The sequence below is a fragment of the Nesoenas mayeri genome, assembly GCF_963082525.1.
Source record: "Nesoenas mayeri genome assembly, chromosome: 27".
Lineage (NCBI taxonomy): Eukaryota > Metazoa > Chordata > Aves > Columbiformes > Columbidae > Nesoenas > Nesoenas mayeri.
The window spans coordinates 249,026-268,657 of NC_137555.1; the positions used below are offsets into that span (position 1 = coordinate 249,026).

At 51.3% G+C, this 19,632-nt stretch overlaps 2 protein-coding genes across 2 annotated transcripts; one reads left to right on the forward strand and one right to left on the reverse strand.

Annotated features, from left to right (window-relative positions):
- Positions 1–10,422: 10,422 nt before the first annotated feature.
- Positions 10,423–15,506, reverse strand: LOC308050231 (gastrokine-1-like; the record flags this gene model as incomplete). The annotated part of the gene is made up of 8 exons (XM_080360244.1): positions 10,423–10,488; positions 11,990–12,084; positions 12,397–12,538; positions 13,022–13,132; positions 13,351–13,491; positions 13,771–13,824; positions 14,895–15,011; positions 15,501–15,506. 8 exons carry the CDS (start codon positions 15,504–15,506, stop codon positions 10,423–10,425), a joined length of 732 nt encoding a protein of 243 aa, XP_080216370.1.
- LOC308050232 (olfactory receptor 14J1-like) lies at positions 15,505–16,074 on the forward strand (the record flags this gene model as incomplete). Its single annotated transcript, XM_080360245.1, has 1 exon — positions 15,505–16,074. One exon carries the CDS (start codon positions 15,505–15,507, stop codon positions 16,072–16,074), a length of 570 nt encoding a protein of 189 aa, XP_080216371.1.
- Between the last annotated feature and the right edge of the window lie 3,558 nt (positions 16,075–19,632).

Below are 19,632 nucleotides of genomic sequence, written 5' to 3' on the forward strand. Positions count from 1 at the left end.
ATTGGGGCAGGAGAATAACCCCGTCCATCAGGACCTGACACGCTGAGCAGTGACCCTGAGGAGAAGGGCCTGGGCACTACAAGGTCCCCACACCAGCCCGTGGTGCACGCTCACCATGAACAAGGCAGCTGCACACGGGGCTGCATGAGGAGGAGCGTGGGGACCCAGACACCTGCAGTTCTCATCCCATTCGGTTCAGCACTGGTGTAACCCACACACACGGGTGTGTGCCAGTGTGCGCCTTCCCAGTCTGGAGCAGCAGGGAGGAACTGGAGAGTGCAGGGCTGTGCCAAGGCAGGTTCAGCACCTTGTGCACATGGTGTGGGGTGCTGAGGGACCTGGGCTGCTTTGGCCCAGCAGCGCTGGGGAGGCTGCAGCAGTGCAGGAGTAGCCTGAGAGTGCTCCAAGGGTGGTTTCAGAGGTGGTGGAGGTTTCTGCATAGTGGGAAAGAGCTTGAGAAAGAAATAATGTCCCAAAGTGCAGCTGGGGAGGTCCAGGCTGGACATGATCAGAAAGGAATGTGAAGGAAGGGCAGTGCTGTGGTGGAGCAGGTCAGCAGAGGGAGTCTGCATCAGCCCAAGGCTTTGTGCTTCAAGGAGCAGCTGGGGAGGATGGAGAGAGCTCAGCAAAGGAAGGAAGATGCTCAGACAAGAGCAAGGTGGGGCAGCAGGGGGGATGTCTGCAGCCTGCAGGGACAGAGGTGCAGGGGATGCCACAGCACAGGACAAGCTGTTGTGGAGATGATCACGGGATGGAAAGAGGCTGAAAGTCCCACCAGCCATGAGCTCCTTCTCCCCTTGGCTATGGCTGTTGTCTGCACCTCTGATGCCTGTGAGGAGACACCTTGTCCTTGCAGCACGGGGCCCTCATGGCCTCCTTGTCCCCAGGCAGGAACCTGGGAGGTGTGGGACCATAGTCCTGCCCTTGGCCTTGCACAGCCCCACATCACACTGTCCCAGGAAGGGCCCTGGGCAACGTGGGAGGGACAGGATCTGCCTTCCCAGGGCTGGTGGTCAGGGCTTGGCCCTTTGGTTAAGGAAACACATTCAGGTTTACTGAGCATCAGAGAGACCTTCACCTTGCTTTTACTGACCGGTCATCTCTAACCAGACCCTGGGGTCAGCTCCCCCAAAGTGTTCCTCTGCAGGACCCATTAACATTACAAGAAGCTTTGGGGTTTGAATCTGACTTTGACTTCTTGAGACGTTTCTTCAACTTCCTCCAGGGTCTGAGGTCCATGGACTCAGCACCAAACCCACCAGAGGGGTCATTATAGCGCCTTGTGCTGCTCCTGTGCTGTGAGCTGGGCTGGGCTCCTGGGACACAGGGAGCTCATGGCAGCGGCAGCGCTGCAGAGAGACAGCTCTGCCCAGGAGCAGCTCCTCTGCACACGCAGCAGGGCTGAGGGCTCTGCCTGGGGAGCTCAGGAGGCGAGCAAGGCAGAGAGAGATTAAAGGTGGTCAGGAATGAGGGATGACTGAGAGCTCACTGTAGGTGAAACCTTTGCAGCCCTTGCCATGGTAAGTCTCTGGTGCAGGGCAGTGCAGCTGCAGCTCCTGGAGGCATCTCCTGAAACTGGCGCAGGCACAGCGTGTGGGATCTGTAAGGACGGGGCTCTTGTCAGGCCATGTTGAACAGCTGTGAAGCCGGGTGAGCACCCAGGGGTCCCAGGGCTGTGCCGGGCAGGGACTCTGCCGCCTGCCAGGGTCAGCGCTCAGCCTGCCCGGGAGAGCCCAACAGCACTGAGGGGAGAAGCAGTTGGGGGAAGGAGTGACCTCTATGAGGCCAGGAAAGATGTTTCTGCTGTGGAGAGGGTGCTGTGTGGGTCAGCACTGCTCACAGCTCCAGATCACATCCAGGATTTTTCAAGTGGATGCCTCAAGGACAAGATCATGCAAGGATTAGCAGACAGATAAGGAGCTTTCCTGAGCCTGTCTTTTCAGTTTCCTCTCCCAAGGGTTGGGAGGTGCAGGAAAGGATAGAATGAAAATGAGCTCTCATGCTTAAATAAGTCACTGAGACTCCTGAACTGCAACTGTGAGTGATCAGTACATCTGCCAGAAGGCTCATGACATCCCTTCCCCACCCCTCTGCCTGTGCACAGCACCTGCATCACCTTGGCTGGACCCGTCAGCCTTCGTCTGACCTGTCCTGTTTTCCAGCCTGCAGACAGGAAGATGCCCCCAGGCAGTGCCCTGTGAACAGGCAGGATCTGTAGGGCCAGGGGGAGGGCACAGAGGGTGGGATGGTTTGTGAGCACTGACAGGGAACAGACATGGACAGGGAAACACCTCCCAGGGGGAGAATCTCCAACAGAAGGGATGTGATATTGGAAAGAGAGGAAACTCAAACCAGAAATGCTGTTGGAGGGAGAATTCAGAAATCTCCGTATGATGCCCTGCACTGCAGATCCCTCCTGTGAGCAGCCCCCTGGCCTCCTCCCCCACCCAGCAAAGCCTCTGCCCTCAGGGCCGGGGGCTCCAAGGCATGAAGCAGCTCCTGTGCAGCCAGAGCTCCAGTTCCTCTGCAGAGCACAGGGGCTGAGAGCAGCTGCCCGGCACTGTTGGTGTCTGGGAGGTGGCTGCACAGCTGGGGAAGGGTGACGCTGTCTGAGTGCCCGGCTGCCTCTGCCCTGGCCTCTCTCACACCCACCCTCACCGCATTTTCCTTCTTGCTCCCCTGCTCTGGGTCACTGCTGTTGGGATCTTGTTCTTGCTGTCAGGCTCTCTGGGGATGGCAGTTTCAGCTGCAGAGTCACAGCCTGATCTTGTGGGTCCTTTCCTGCAGGTGTGTCCATGGGCACACGTGTCCCAGCTTTGCTCTGACCTGTGGGCTGTGGGCAATGCAGTCTGTGGGGCTGGGGACTGAGCCGAGTCTCCCTGAATCAAATGCCATCATTAGGACTCTTGGCTGTCTCCTTGAGGTTTCCTTCCTTCCCTCCAGGCTGCAAACCTGTCCTACAGCATCCTTGTGTTATCTGAAAGCCCCATGGAGAAGCACAGAGCTGCTGCAACAGAGAAAATGCTGTTGGGTTTGTGAAACGAACTGTGTATGTTTTGGGGCTAAATGTGGGGTGCTGAGACCTTAGGAAAGGGTGAGACATGTCATGGTCTGAGGTGGATCCCTCTGCTCTCAGCAGTTCCCAGTGGCTTTTCAGGGTAATATGGGAGTGTGATCAGCCCCCATCTCAGAAAGGTGCCAGCCCAGGGCAGCTGGAGCAGGACAGAGGGACAGAGCAGCTGCCCTCACTCTGCACTGACCCACAGGCACCCTCTGGTCTCGCAGGACTCGTTCTGTTCTCCCTGAGGGCAACAGAAATACTGATGGCTTCTGACACCCAAGAACACTCTGCAGTGAATATGGGGGGAGGTGTAAAGGAACCTGGAACTCCTACGCTGCCTTCACCATCTCTGTTCGTTATCATTGTGAAAGCAAGTGCTGACAGCCCTTCGGTATTAGCAGAACCAGGACAGTCCCCCTATTCTGTGGCCCCACTTTCGCAGATCTGGGCTGACTTATCAACGGCCCATGGGCAGAGGCCCTGCTCTTGGTTGCACATCTTCCAGCCCCAAGCAGGGCTGCAGCCACAGTGCTGAAGAAAAGTTCTCCTAGAAAAACAAAAGAGTGTCCGTGTGTGACAGGGGAGGGTGGGGTTGTGGTTGATGTAACCTAGGAAGAAAAGGAAAGTGGGTTTGTAACTGATTTTACCATGGGTGTGCTCAACGTGCCACACACCACTATGATCTTTGTCTTACCCATTGTCCCCTGGACTGAGTATTTGGGTCCAAGGCTGGTGAACTGGGCCGTGATGAGGCCCCGTGGGCGATGAGGTCTCCAAGTGCCCACGAAAGCTCCGTCCATGTTGGGAGCTGCTTCAAAAGCCTGAGGAAGAAGCAGAATTGTGTCTTGGTTTGTGTCTTAGTAGTTCTGAATTACTGTTCAAATGATTGTGCTGTACATTACTAGTGAACCTTGCCATAGAACTTTGTTAAGTCACACTTTTCTGACATCATATTAAAACCACTTTGGTTAATATCTTTGACAGTGGTTCTTTAAATGATCTCAGTCACCTGTTGGTGACATCTTGGTCCTGTACCAAGTGATTCCTGTCTCACCCAAGAATACAAACACTCTTGTTAGAAGAACAGATTTTATGATGAGGGTCCAGAGCAGTTGTGGATTCCCCACCACTGGATTTGTTCAAAGCCTGGGGATGCAAATCCCACTGGTCACAGGGGAGCTCATGGCCAATGCTGAACCATGGCAGGGAAGCAGGAGTCTCAGGACTTCATCTGTCTCAGCCGCGGCAGTCGAAAGGGATGAGGACGACAATGTCTGCATCTGCTTCATCTCTGCGGCACAGAGCGTGGCGAGCAGTGAGGGCAGCCAGAGATCTGGCAAGAGAGGTTGTGGTGGCAGCAGCCAGAGGACCCTGGGGACAGCCTGGGATCGTCCTGGAAATGCTCTGTGACATCGGGAAGCTGTGCGATGGCATCAGCTGGTGATGCGGGACTGGGGACGTCCAGCCTGCAGGGCCAGACCTTCCTGAGATCTGCTTGTCCTGTCTCCATGTGTATTTTCAGGGTGCACATGAGACAGATTTTGAACATCAGCAGAGACTGGGGGAGCTTTCCAAAGCACCTGGTTTTTACACTGTCTTTACACTCAGTGACAGAGGTGACAAGTGACACAGCGGTCACACAGCACCGCTGGGTACCAGAGGCTTTGCCTGCTGAGGCAAACTAGTATTTCCAGATTCGTTACTCTAAGACTGTTGGAGGGGGATTTGGGCTTCAATAGCAGAAGCATTTCCACTACAGAACCTCAGCCGCCACATCTCTGATTGTCCATGTCAGGGACCCACAAACACTGTGTTGCAAAAAATGTGACAGCTATAAAAAGTATCGTATCCTCCTCAAATCATTGTTTCCCTCGCACCCTCCGATTACCACAGGAATAATCTTGCTCTAATGACCAAATCCAACTCTCAGCACAGATGTCTGGATTCTCAGTGCCCTGTGATTCCCAAGATGCAAACTCAGTATTTTCCTTTCCAGTCTGTTCAGTAACTGTGATTATCCCAAAACATGCGTCACTTGGAGATGGGGAACCTGCAAACAGCTCTGATGTAGCGCTGTTTGGTTAAATGAATATTCGGATCTCCCACAGTTGGTTTTCCCTGGTTTAAGGCACAAATACGTGCACATGTGGCCAGCAGGAGGGAGCAGAGCTGCACAGAGTGAGAGACACAGCTTTACTGACTGCATTTCACATAATCCTACAAGATTTAAAAATAAATCCCATCTGCATCATGGATGTATTTTTATTGCTGCGAGAAGTTTCTTTGGTGTGTAAGTAGATGATGTTTCCTTTGCTTTCACTCATGTACGTTTGGTATTAAAACACACATACTAGTGCTAAAATGTCTCTTTCCAGTTTCTGCTGCAAAGGGAGATAGAGAAATGCCAATACCAAGGCAGAGCAGGGCATGATGAGAGCTGAAGGGTTCTGTTAGGACAGAATCTAGTGACTATCAATAAAGTGAAAATCCTTCCTCAGCTTTGATTCTTGCCTCTTTCTGCCATATTTAGCCTCAGCCTGAGTAGAAGGAGAGCTGAGAGTCCCAGTATTGCCGTCTCTTCAGGTTCGCCAGAGTCTTTGCTGCCATGTCTCTGCTCAGCAGTCTCCTTTTGAGTCCCCTTCTCTTCCTCAGCAGTCTAAATTTGAATCCATTGAAATCTGAATCATTATTATCATTGTGAAATGTCATGAGAGCCCCGTCAGGGCAAGAAACCTGCCAGAATGTGATATGACAATTAAATTCCTGTGGTCTGTAAGCAGCAGACACTTTGCTTCGTTGGTTAGTGCTGGAATATGGGATTTCCTTCTGACAGACCATTCAATGCTCAGAAACTCATTTAGATCCATATTGTGAATGTATGAGATTTAATCACCAACTATGCAGATACAAAAGTTCCACTTTCCTGTGGGACCAGTACCCAGCACTCTGACACACGGCATTTGACACTTGTCAAAACAAAATAATAAAATACAGTAGTAAATAGCATCAAATTAATACGTCAAGTCTCCAGGAAGTTACTTTGAAGTAATAGTAACAAAGCCTCTGTGTTTCAGTGAAGCAGAATAGCGTTGAAAAATTAAGAAAATCAGCAGACTGACAGGAAATTATTTTGATGAAACTCTTTATTTCAATGAAAATGTTTCAGTTAGTGAATAAAGCAGAATAAAGCTCTCCACGCCTGCAGAAATTAGCATGGCCCGTGATATAAACATAACTTGGACTTCCTTCATGAGTTTAAACTTTTCACACACAGACATATTTATTGATCTGGAATCTAAGAAAGGCAATTTCTCGGGTCTCTTGCTCCATACATTGCAATTACTGTCAGAAAGAAATGGCAGCTCATACAAAGAAATCGTGGCACGTGTTCAGCAGCACGTGGTTCAGCAGCACGTGGTTCAGCGGTAGTTTCCTGTCTTCTGTAAAGCTTTAATTGTTACTGTAGGACAGATGGTCTATTTAAGCTTTTGCTGGAATAAAAAAGCTGGGAGATGTATTAAGCATCATGATGTGTTATGAGATGGTAAAAGTGGGAATTGATGGGCATGAGGTTGAAGTCATTTTGTGAAAAGCCCCAATGTTTCCTGTCTCTGCAGCTCTCCCTCCTGGCCCAGCTCCGCAGGCCGGTCCCACCAGGGAAGCTGTGTCCCCCCAGCCCTACGGAGGGTCCCCCGCCCAGCTCCCTGCCCGCTGGCACCACGGCATCCACTTCCCTGCCTGCCCTGACGTGAAGTTCGGCGCAGAACTGGTGAGTTCCCAGACAATTGTGCTGCTCAATTGTGTTTATTGCTGTTACACGTTTCCAGCTGCCATGGCCTTGGCTTCGCGGCGCCTGCGGAGAGAAGAGGCTGCTGAGGCCCCGCCGTGGCTGCGGTGCCGGGGGGTGCGAGGCTGCGGGGCAGCGCTGGGCGCCCGTGGGGTGCGGGCACCCGGCTGCACGGGGGAGCTGCGGTCGGAGCTGCAGGGACACCCTGGCTGAGGTGAACATCTGGGATTTACAGCAGCACCCAACAGGGTGATTTCTGCGGGTAGGAACACATCACTATTGTGCTTCTCACTTTCCATGGCAATGTCATCCCTCATTTTTCTTCCTGACCTTGCTCTGCCTATGATTGTTGCTGGGTCAGCTCTTGTCGAGGCAGGGTCACTTTAAGGTAAAACTTGGAAAAGGAAGAGTGGGTTTGGAAAAGAGCACCCAGGAGCTGAGCGGCAGGTTAAGCCATCTTTCAGCAGGAACCTCAGTGGAGTTTGGCCAGTAACTAAGCGGGCACTTCAGAATACCCTGCCTCTAAATGTTTCAAGGCTAATGGCCGCCATCTGATACAGGAGTTTGGCAACACCCCCTGCTCAACAACTCACTTTTGTATTCTCCTCTTGCACAGCCAGCATGCACAGAACAGCACTATCCCAAACAGGATGGAGCCCAAGACCCCCACGACAGCTTCTAAGCAGTGGTTCTTGTAGGTCGCGGTGTCAGTAGTGTTGTTCTTATTCTTGACGCTCCAACCTGGATGAACAATTCTGTACCTTATTTTTCCTGCACACTACGGGTGATCTCACGTGAGATCTTACAGCAGTTTGATCAACTGTCCCTTGGAGCGAGACAGACAAAAACCGTCCCTGTGTTGGTCAATGCCACCCCCAGCTCTCCCTCCCCGGGGGACCCACACCCCAGGAGGACAGAGTCCGGCCCATGGGGAGACACCTGAACCTCGCTCCCCCTTTTGCCTTTGCTCCAGCACGGGCACTGCTTGCACACCCCCAGCCTTCAGGCCTTGTCTCCCACTTCTGGCCCTGCAAGGCTGCTCTGTACCTGGAATCTTGTCAAGGAGGCCGTTGATTCCAGCCTGGCGGGCCTCCCCAGGGTTGGGCAGCTCTGCCAAGAATCAGAGAAAGGTAAAGCCTTAGCAGACGATGCAGGAGTTCGGGGCAGGTTCCCCCGAAGCCGTGCTCGATCTCTCAGTGCATCCCTTTGGACCTGAGTGCACAGGAGGGATCCCCTCCCTTGTGCCTGGGGGGGCACTCAAGGCAAGAGTTTGGCTGCTGAAGAGTCTGCAGACACAGGGGTTTGGTTCATGACACGGGATGACCAAAGGACAGCAATTACCTGGCATGCCTGGTGATTTCATCGTCCAAGTCCCTTCATCGTAGATCGGCACTACCTGATCGCCTCTCTTCTGAATCGCCACGGTCTCCCCAGTGTCATGGCTCAGGTCTTTAGAAAGAAATGGAGTCAGTTTAATGAGAAGTAACCTCTTCAAGAACCAATATCTTCAGGAGGCAATATTTCTCAAAATACATTGATAACACTCAGAAATAAAGTCAGAGCATTTGAGGGTGCCAGTTCAGCTGGAGAAAACGTCTTTCTGAGAACCACTTCAGCTGAAGGGCGATATATACCCACCATGTATAACTTTGTCCAGGTCCTTGAGGACTTTGTTGAGGACTGAGGGATGCTGGGAAGCTTTTCGTCTTTCTGCCTTCGGCTTTGCTTTTTGATGACCTTAACGGACAGTATAAAGTTAAATTCCTGAGAATTAAAATACTGAACTGGAGTGCTTAGCGCGTGAAGTCCCCCAAGGCTGAGCACTCACCCTTGTTACGCCAGGTGAGCTGCGAGGCTGGAAAAGCCCTCCCGGTGTTCAGACCTGCACCTGAACACCCACGAGAATTTTCCATCACACACTGTGATGCACACCATCATTGCTGAATAGCTTTGAGCTGGCAGCTCCCAAAAGAGGTTAAAAGCCACGACGTACCCAGGAGGCGGCCCTGAGTGTCCGCTCCGGAAGCCAGTTGGTACCCGAGAAATCCCTTGCGTCCAGCCGTGTCTGCAGACAGACATAACAGAGAAGCTCAGTGACCTGTGGTGACTGGAGGGGGGGTCAGATGGGACTCAGACGTGGGTGGAGGTTTCCAAGCTGCCGAGGGGCAGGGGGGACCTGCTTGCTGGCCCCTGGCATCCCTCAAAATAATGTTTCCAGGCCGTGTGCAACACCCCTAAAGGACTGGATGGACCAACACGTGGATCCTCGGGCATTTCTTACTGGGAGATCTCTGGGCTGGGTGCCCACACCCAGCTACCCAACTACTGAACAGGAGTGCTTAGCCCGTGAAGTCAGCCAAGGCTGAGCACTCACCCTTGCGATGCCAGGCGACCTGCGATGCCGGAAAAGCCCTCCCTTGATTCACGCCTGCAACTGAACAGCCACAAGATGTTTCCAGAACACACTCTGGTACCGTCATCACTGAATAGCTTTGAGCTGGCAGCTCCCGAAAGAAGCAAAAACCCATGACGTACCCATGAGACGGCCCTGAGTGTCCGCTCCGGAAGCCAGTTGGTACCCTAGAAATCCCTTGCGTCCAGCCGTGTCTGCAGACAGACATAACAGAGAAAGTCCCAGGAAATATTTCCATGGACGTCTTCAGAATATTAAACCCTAAATGTTCACTCATTCAAGCAACAGACCTGAGGGATTGCCGTGATGCTCCCGGACAAGAGCCGGCTGAGGAGTGACGAGGCCATCGGCTACAGGCACATCTGGAATCAAGCACATTCCATTAGATCTTGTCATCTGCTTCTTTCTCAGTGACCTGCGGCGACTGAATGGGAGGTCAGGTAATGATGTGGGACCCAGACGTGGGTGGAGGTTTCCAAAGCTGCAGAGGGTCCATGATGACCTGCTTGCTGGCACCTGGCAGCTCTCAAAATACTGTTTCCAGGCCATGTGCAGCACCCCTCAAGGGCTGGATGGACAAACACACGGATCCTCAGGGATTTCTTACTGGAAATCTTTGCGCTGGGTGCCCACCCCCGCCCTCCTGCCTACCAGTTTCTCGTTGCCTGCACGGCGCTGCCCCGACCTCCTGGGCTTGCAGAGCCAGGAGGAGGAGGATAAGGAGTGAGGTGACCCCCCACCCCTGCATTGTGGCACTGCCACGAGCTCTGCCACAAATACTGCTGCTGCTGTGGCCACTGCAGCTGCTGCAAATAACTGCTGCTGCTGTGACCACTGCCGCTGCTACTGTAAATGATGCTGCTGCTGTGACCGCTGCTGCTGCAAATGCTGCTGCTGCTTTGGCCACTGCCGCCGCTGCTGTAAATGCTGGCGCTTCCGCTGCTGCCGCTGCAAATGCTGCTGCCGCTGCAGATGCTGCCGCCGCCGCTGCTGCCGCTGCCAGCACTGCCGGAGCGGTGTCCGTGCACAGCACTACACACCAGGGTGTGACACAGAGCGGCTCTGTGACCTCACAGCCCAAGCTGCAGCCCAGGATACCAGGGGCCTTCTGAGCTGCCAGCTCACAATGTCGACTCGCTTCCAAATATTCATCCTCCAGGGCTATTCCATGGTCTCAGAAGCCGTGCAGATGATGGAATGGTTGGAGTCCCTGAGCAGACCAAAAGCCTGCAAGCGCAATGGTCACGTTGAGATATTTGGAATATATCTGTGATCTTAAATCTGGGCAGTTTTATTACATGGGCTTTACAGTAGTCATGAGTTTTCCTTTCTTCACTCCTCATTAGAGTATCATATAGATTTATAGATGCCATATTTCAAATGGAGTAAAACTTATAAGAATTGATACTCCTTAGTTCATATTCAAGCCATATTCAAGCCATATTCTTCATTGCTCTGGCATCCTTAAAAATGCTCTTTTCTTGTGTTGGTAGGTTGGGACTTAAGTCAGACAATACCAGATGCAGTGACCCAAAGGCCTTGTTAAGCAGGGCAGCATAAGGTGGTATAGATCAGTGTCACGGTATGGATCCACTTCATCCCTGCTTCTCAGAAAATAAAGTTTTGTGCAAGCTAATAAAGAAGTCAGCTGGTAACATCTGATGAATTTGTCGCTTTTCCCAAGGAACGAGCATCAGGATGAGAGGAAACGGCCTCAGGTTGTGGCAGGGGAGGCTGAGGTTGGTTCTTGGGAACAATTTCTTCCCCAAAGTGCAGTCGGGCTTTGGAACAGGCTGGCCAGGGCAGTGGTGGAGTCACCATCCCTGGAGGGGTTGAACAGCCGCAAAAGTGAAAATCCCTCCTCGGCTTTGATTCTTGCCTCTTTCTGTCATGTTCAGCCTCAGCCTGAGTAGAAGGGGTGCAGATGGTGTATAAGGGGATTCCAAGAACTTGTGTAACAGCAAAAGGAAGGAGTTGAGCAGCAACAAACTCCTGTCTGTCTCCTGTGCAAGGACTGGTGTGTGTTGGCCAAAGTGAACTTTGTCGCCTCCTCAACTGCTGCAGAATAAACCTCTGGGGATGGGTGGGCGGGGAAGAGAAACTGCGGGATGTTGCACGGCTGGTGTTCTGAGAGACAGATTTATATTCACTGGGTAACCCAGGGCATCCTGCCATTTTTGCTACAACAGAGGAAATAATGATGATGTTAAAGTTTTGAGCTACAGGGACCTTGCCTTACTAAAGCTTTAGGCTTTAATGACCCTGGTGCTTTTTAAAATTGTCCTTTAATTCCCTCTAAACTTCTCTACTTTCAGATCCTTAGCATTGGCTTCGTACTCTCTGAATTGTTGATTCCTGTCTAGGACAGTGGCTTATTTGTGATGGCCACACTGTGACACTCGCCCACCTCTGTGGTTGTGCCCTGTGTCAAGATCAGGCTTTTGAAAGAGCATTTGAAGGGCTCAAAAGGGGTAGGTACAATCAAACTATGTTTCTGGATGTGCTCATAGATGATGGAGGGTACAATAATGAGAAAGTAGCCAGAGTTAATCCATGCTAAGGCGCTTTATTGAAAGTTGTGGTCAACAATTGACCTGTTTCAGCATTAGAATCATCAGGAAGGGAACTCTTGGCAGAGGAGTGTCAGGGCAGAACAGCATCGGGGTTGGCTTTGTGCAGCAGCGATCGAGCATCTGTACGTGTTTCCAGAAAGGTGAGATTTTCAGACCTTGATGTTGGCGTTGGTACGGCAGTAGTTCAGCTGCACAAGGTTCAGGACATTGAGTCTAGTGCAGGCTTCTTCGTTGTAGATGGGTTGGAGTTCTTTAAAAACAAGAAAAGCAAAAGCAAATGCCATGAGATAAGGTGTTAAGTGATCTGTGCGCTCTTTGGCAGCCCTTAATACCTGGCACATTGCACTCGTGTTCTAAGCAAATTGAGCCTTCTCAAGTACCAAAGCAATGATGAAAGAAAAATGAACATGAGGGGCTGGAAATGCTGCTGTCTCCAAATGCAACAGCCTGCACCTGATCTGTGGAGCATCTTTGTCGTACAGGGTTTACAGACAATCAGCCTGCAGTAAGGCTCCGGCTTATACCGGTTAGTTACAGAGATAATTCATGTGCTTGTACTCACCAGGAACAGGAGAAGCCACTATGGTTGTGGACTCTCTGCACGTGTTGAAGATGTCAGGTCCGTAAATCCTGAGGTCAGAGACAACTCTCTGGCCGAGGACGAATGTGATCACACGTGTTGGTTGTATTTGGCCCTTCAGACCCTGGACATTAAAGAACACAATGCAGCACGATCAGTGCCTTGGCCCATGGGTTGCCGTGCATGTTCCTGTGTCTGGACGGTGTCTCGGTGTTTGGTGTTTTCCTCAGCAGTGCATTTACTGTGGGCTTTTCATCCCCTGGGTGACTCTGGGGCCCTTGGCAAGCGCTGAATTCAGCTCCTGCGGCAGATGTTCCTGAGGGAGTCCAGGTGCCGGGAGGCTAAAGAGAGCAACCTGCCAACTAACCCTGCTCAGGGAAAACCGTCCCCGTGGCCAATTCCCAAGCAACGTTGCTGTTCAGAACAACAGTCCTGCTGCTTGGAAAATCTCATCCTCTAACAAAGGAAAAGCAAGAGGAAGAAACAGCTCAATGACCTCCCGGGTAAAGATGTACGCAGCTGGAATGAGTGGGATTGACATTGAAGATATCTAGAACACTGCAAACGCATGAAGCCCCCCCACGGCAAGCATCCTTTCTGATCTCACCTGGAAGCCCTGAACCACTGTGGGGAATGTCTCAAAGGTGGGCAGCAGGTTTCTGTTCATTGTGGAAATGAGGCAAATTCCTTCGGACATCAGTTCGGTTGCAACAAAGCCCTGGAAAATAAAGTTATTCACAACTAGGAATTCAGTTTTTCAATAATTAAGATTGGAATTAAAATCGCATTCAAAAAGTCATAAATGCAGAGAGTTGTTACCGACACACTGGGACTGAAAATGTTGAGACTAAAGAAACAAGTCCTGTATTTTAGTCAGCTCTAGCAGAGCTCGTCTCCCTGTGCATTTTCTGCACAAGCTTGCTCCTTGCCGCTCACCGTGTTGAAGTTCCAAATGGTTTTCCATGTCCCAAATTCGCTCCTTTGCTCGACAATGACCACACGCAATTCCCTGTTGATGCTCAGGATTTGGATGCCGCCATTAACCCTGATTTCCCTGGTGACTTGCTGGTTCTGAAACTAGAACACACAATGGAAAAACACTTTAGACTTGCAAGTTAGTCGGTTCTCTCCCTAAAGCTTTAGAAAATCACTGCTATAACAGAAGAAATGTGAGTTCACTGTGAGCGCCTACAGTGACCGGAGACAAATGGTCGTCTGGAGGTTTTAGAGGTTTATGCATGAAAGAAGGTTCCGATTTCTCTGTGCCCAAGGGATGGGACAGAAGCAAGGAAAGCTCCAGCAGCAGGGCCCAGAGAAACAGCGGCAACGTGTGTGAGAGCTGGTCCCTGTACTCACGTATTCAGCGAGGGCCGGAGTCAGCAAGAGTCCGAGCAGGACGGTGGTCACAACCTGAAAGGAAAAGCAAAACCAAGAGTGTAACTGCAGCTCTGGCTGACACAGCTGCTCAGGAGAATCCGAGGGCCTTTCTCCTTTTTCCTTGCTCCAGGTGTGCAAAAGCGTTGGCAAAAATGGACATGGCTTAGGCTTCCTGTAGATCGAATAATGTGCAGCTAAACCTTTAACAAAATCCTTACCTACTCGTCTGATTAGTTTAACGGGGTCTGAGTTGCTCACTGTGGAGGACAAAACCCTCCCCAGAGAATTCCCTTTTCCTAGAGACACTTTGCTAAAGACACTTCAGAGAAAGAAAGGCAAGGGTGTGGAATCAACGTTGTAGTTTATAAGGAAAAAGCCGCATACTCACGGTGAGTTTCATCTTGACTGCAGAGCGGATGCTGGTGCAGGTGGAATGAGCAGCGGGAACCATCCACCTTATATATGTTTTCGGCATTAGGTGTGGAGCACTTCAGTGTTGAAATAATTCTGTCATTTGTATCTCTGTCTGCATGTCACTGAAAATTGTTTCCTGCTGTAAGTACTTCATCAATGTGGGGATTGTACTTGTGCAGATTTTGGCCAGCCAGAGTCTGGTTGTTATCAGATAAGAATCCATTTGCAGTGGATTTTTTTTTAATAGGAACTTTCCGGCCTTTACTAATTACTTTTGAAAATTCACATCAAACTTTAGAGCAGACATAGACTACGGGTTTTTTTGAAAAAAAAAGCCTTATAGACAACAAAGTAAATAAAAGCCCTTGTGCCTTCCAAAATGTGCTCTAAGGTACCATGTAGCCATAGAGTGCAGCGAAGTAAAGGTGCCAAATATAACATTGCCCCTGGAAATTATTTTACAATAAATAGGCAATTCAATCCTGTGGGTGTCTGTTACTTTAGGTGGCAACAATAATGTTTTTCACCTTGCCCCAACTTATTTTCTGTGATGTCAATTGTTCTGGAAAGCCGCGCTTGTTCAGTTAGGGAGGGTGATGAATGCTTGGGCTTTTGTGTCCCGTTGGTCAGTTTCCTTTTGTGTGCGAACTGTGGCAGAGAATCACTGTAAAGGTTCCAGAATCACTTGCCAACAGCACATTATTTAGAGAAGAGTGTTTTTGGTGTCTAAAGTCCGGCTCGCAGTCCCCGAGCGCGGCGCAGGGCAGGGGCAGCGGCGGCGGGAGACGCTGAGGGGCCGCCGGGCCCTGAGGGGAGAAAAACGGGCGGGACAAAGGGCGGGAAGAGGCGGCGGAGGCGGCGGCGGGGCCGGTTTGATTTTTGTCAGAGAACTCTTCCCTGGCTTCTCATTGTCTTTTTTTTCTCGTGACAGTACCCCATGCTCAGGAAAAGCAAAAGTCCAACAGCAGCTCCATCACCCAGTTCCTTCTCCTGCCGTTCACAGACACACGGGAGCTGCAGCTCTTGCACTTCTGGCTCTTCCTGGGCATCTACCTGGCTGCCCTCCTGGGCAACGGCCTCATCATCACCACCATAGCCTGGGACCAGCACCTCCACACCCCCATGTACTTCTTCCTCTTCAACCTTGCCCTCCTCAACCTGGGCTCCATCTCCACCACTGTCCCCAAATCCATGGCCAACTCTCTGTGGGATACCAAGGTCATTTCCTTTGCAGGATGTTCTGCCCAGGTTGTCTTTGCATTTTTCTTGTTTGGTGCAGAGTATCTTCTTCTCACCATCATGTCCTACGACCGCTACGTTGCCATCTGCAAACCCCTGCACTACGGGACCCTCCTGGGCAGCAGAGCTTGTGTCCACATGGCAGCAGCTGCCTGGGCCACTGGGTTTCTCATTGCTCTGCTGCACACGGCCAATACATTTTCACTGCCCCTGTGCAAGGGCAATGCCCTGGGCCAGTTCTTCTGTGAAATCCCCCAGATCCTCAAGCTCTCCTGCTCAAACTCCTACCTCAGGGAACTTGGGCTTCTTTTGTTTACTCTCTTAGTAGTATTTGGGTGTTTTATTTTCATTCTTTTCTCCTATGTGCAGATCTTGAGGGCCGTGCTGAGGATCCCCTCTGAGCAGGGACGGCACAAAGCCTTTTCCACGTGTCTCCCTCACCTGGCCGTGGTCTCCCTGTTTGTCGGCACTGCCTTGTTTGCCAACCTGAAGCCCCCCTCCATCTCCTATCCATCCCTGCAACTGGTGGCATCTGTTCTGTGCTCAGTGGTGCCTCCAACAGCGAATCCACTCATCTACAGCATGAGGAACCAGGAGCTCAAGGATGCCTTGTGGAAACTCATATCTTAGTGTTTTCTGAAGCAATAAACTTCCCATCTGCTTCTACATAGCAGTTTTAATGTAACCAGTTAGAGGCCCGGCCTCTCATCCATATTTTCTATTGTTATTGATTTTTTTTTTATTGTGGTAATGTTGTCATCCCCTTTCTAAATCACTGTCTGCTTTTCTTTTCTAAGGGAGGAGCCCTGTAAATGAGAAGCCATGATCTGTCTGTATTTAAACAAAATAAAGGGTCCTGTAGTGACTTCACTTCCACTATATCCTTCCTGCAAGGCCTCTTTGGAGCTGCAGTGACAGTTCCTGTGATGGGAGGAGGGGAAATGTGCCCAGTATGGCAGCACTGCCAGGAGCACCAACGCTTGTTCCTCCAGAGCTGTTCTGGTTCCACTCCCACACTCTCCTTCTCATCCCTTGTGTTGGTGCAAGGCCTGAGTGCTCTCGCACTTGGTCACCGTCCTGCTGTGTGTCAGTGCTGTGGGCGCAGGCAGGGACAGGCAATGGGCACTGCTGTGACAGAGCTGGCCCCAGAACAGCCTTTCCAGATAGAAAGGTGATCTCCTCAGGGCAGTGCACAATGGTTTATATCTTGTTGCAAAGTTTCTCTCATGCATATTCTTAGAAAAGGGGCGCACAGATGAAAACATCATTTTGCAGCTGAACAGTGTGTGTGTGCAGGGCTGGCACACAGCAGTGTCCTCTCACAGCCAGGCTCCTGCCAGAGACCTGCAGGACCAGCAGAGCAGGGGCTGGGCTGTGAAGGGGAATGTGACATTAGTTCTGTCTCTGGAGGTGACAGCCCAGCAGCAGGGACATGGCTGAGAAAGAACCGCTTCTGAAGTGCCCAGAGGTCCTAACCAGGAAGAGCCCTTGGAGATGGGTTCTCATGTCCATTCCACCTGAGTCCATGACGGGACAGCAGCAGGGACATGGTCGTGTCTGTCAGAGAAGTTGAAAAGCCAGCAGCACTTATGGGATTTAGTTGATCATGGCGAGGTTACTTCTCTCCTGTCAGGCAAAAGACAATAAGAAATGCTGGGGTGGGGAAGTAAGATGGGTGCCTACAGCCTGCAGAGAAAGAGGGGCAGGTGTAGAACCGTGTAGAACAGCCTGGGATGGAGATGGCAAAGCGTGCTGGCGAGGCTGGAAGGGACCCAGAGATCCCAGGTCTCTGTCCCCTTGGCAATGGCAGTTGTCTCTGCCACTGAGGTCTATTAGAAGACATGTTGTCCTCATGGCACTGGGGCTTGTTGCCTCCTTGCAGCCCCATGGGGAAGCTGGAAGTTGTTGTACCACTGTTGTCCTTCCCTGGGCCTTGCACACCCACATCCCACGGTCCCAGGAAGAGCCCTGAGCCGTGTGTGAGGGACAGGATCCCCCTTCCCATTGCCTGGAGCTCATGGCTCCTCCTTTCTGCTTCAGAAAGCAAACCAAGGGGTTTCTGAGCACCAGAGCTGAAGAAAAGACTCAAAGGAGACCTCATGGTGGCTACAGCTTCCTCACAAGGGGAGAAGGAGGGGAAGGTACTGATCTATTCTCTATGATGACCAGTGAAGGAACCCAAGGGAATGGCAGAAAAATGTGCCAGAGGAGGTTTAGGTTGGGCATGAGGAACAGGTTCTTCCCCCAGAGGTGCTGGACACTGAACAGGCTCCCCAGGGAGGTGTCACGGCCCCAACCTGACAGTGTTCAAGAAGAGACTGGACAACGTCCTCAGACACACGGGGTGACCTGGGGGGTGTCCTGTGCGGGGACAGGAGTTAGACTCGATGATCCTTGTGGGTCCTTCCAACTCAGGACATTCTATGATTCCATTAAATACTAGGTCAAAAGTCTATGTTTTCATTGTACAGATGAGTCGTAAAGATACACATCATGTGCATGTCCACTGTGTGCATGTGGTGAGATGAACCCAAGTGAGCACAAATGCTATCAGCTGTTCCTTGGGGTGCCATAAAGGTCAGTAGGACAGAGATGGTGTTCAGGGGTCTCTTCCAACCTGCGTTATTGTAGGATTCCATGAACCATTTCCTTGGAGAGCTCTTTCACGTCAGAATAGACAGAGGAAGAAGAGGAAAAAGAGGCAGAAGCAGAGATATAAAATGCAACAGTGTAAATACAGCAGCCCCTCTCAGGAAAATTTCTCCACTCAAAGCCTTGATAGGAAATCTATTAGATACATTTGATTAAACCAGATTAGGTTTATCTGCTCACACACTGGACCACAAGGAGGGTGATGATGGGTACGATGTCGTGTGGTCACTGTGTCTCAGGAACTCATAGTCCAGTAGGAACCAATGGGTGTGGAGGGGACTGTGAGGTCACTTCTGCCTCTGCAGGGGATTGGCCAACAGCAGGAACACGGCTGGGAAAGGACTGTGAGGTAACACACACAGACGAGCAATGGGGCCCAATCAGCATGGCTTGATGAAAGGCAGGTCCTGCTTGACCAGCCTGATCTTCTATGGCAAGGTGAGTGGCTGAGCAGACGAGGGAAAGTCTGTCGGGGGGGAGTGAATCCTTAGACTGCAGTGAAGCCTTTGACACCATATCCCACAGCATCTTCTGGAGAAGCTGCAGCTCGTGGCCTCGATGGTGTATCTGTGATGGGTAAAGAGCTGGCTGGAGGGTGAGTTGTGGTGATCAGAACCAAATCCAGCTGGTGGCCGGTCACGAGTGGTGTCCCCAGGGCTCAGTATTGGGGCCAGTTCTGTTTAATCTCTATCAATGATCTGAATGAGGGGATCGAGTGCACCCTCAGTCGGTTTGCAGATGACACCAAATTGGGTGGGAGTGTGGATCTGCAGGAGGGTAGGAAGGCCATACAGAGGGATCTGGACCAGATGAAATGATTGGCTGAGAACAACTGTATGATGTTGCTGACCATGATGTCATATGGTGTGGAATATGTCTTTGGTCCATTAGGGTCAGCTGTCCTGGCTTGGTCCCCTCCCACCCTTGAGCCATATCCAGCCTCCTTGTTGTTGGGGCAGACTGACAAACACAGAAGGCCTTGAGGCTGTGCCGGCACTGCTCAGCAATAATTAAAATGTCAGCGTGTTCTCAAAGCCGTTTTGGCCACCAAGGAAAAGCACAGCAGGGGAATGAGTGTTGATCTACTGAAGGCTAGGATGGCCATACAGAGGGATCTGGATGAGCTGGATTGATGGGCTGAGGCCAATTGTATGAGGTTCAATAAGGCCAAGTCTCGGGTCTTGCACTTGGATCACAACAACCCCATGAAGGCTGCAGGCTCAGGGAAGAGTGACTGGGAAGCGTCCCAGCAAATGGGGGCTGGGGGTGTTGATTGACAGCAGCTGAACACGAGCCAGCATATGCCCAGGTGGCCAAAAAGACCACCAGCATCCTGACGGCCACCAAGACTAGTGCATCCAAGACAGTGATCCTCCTGTTTTACTCTGTGCTTGTGGGGCCCCACCTCAAATCCTGTATTCAGTTTTGGGCCCCTCACTATAGGAAAGACCTTGAGGTTCTGGAGCGAGTTCAGAGAAGGGCGATGGAGGTGGTGAAGAGGCTGGAGTACAAGTGTGATGAGGAGCAGCTGAGGGA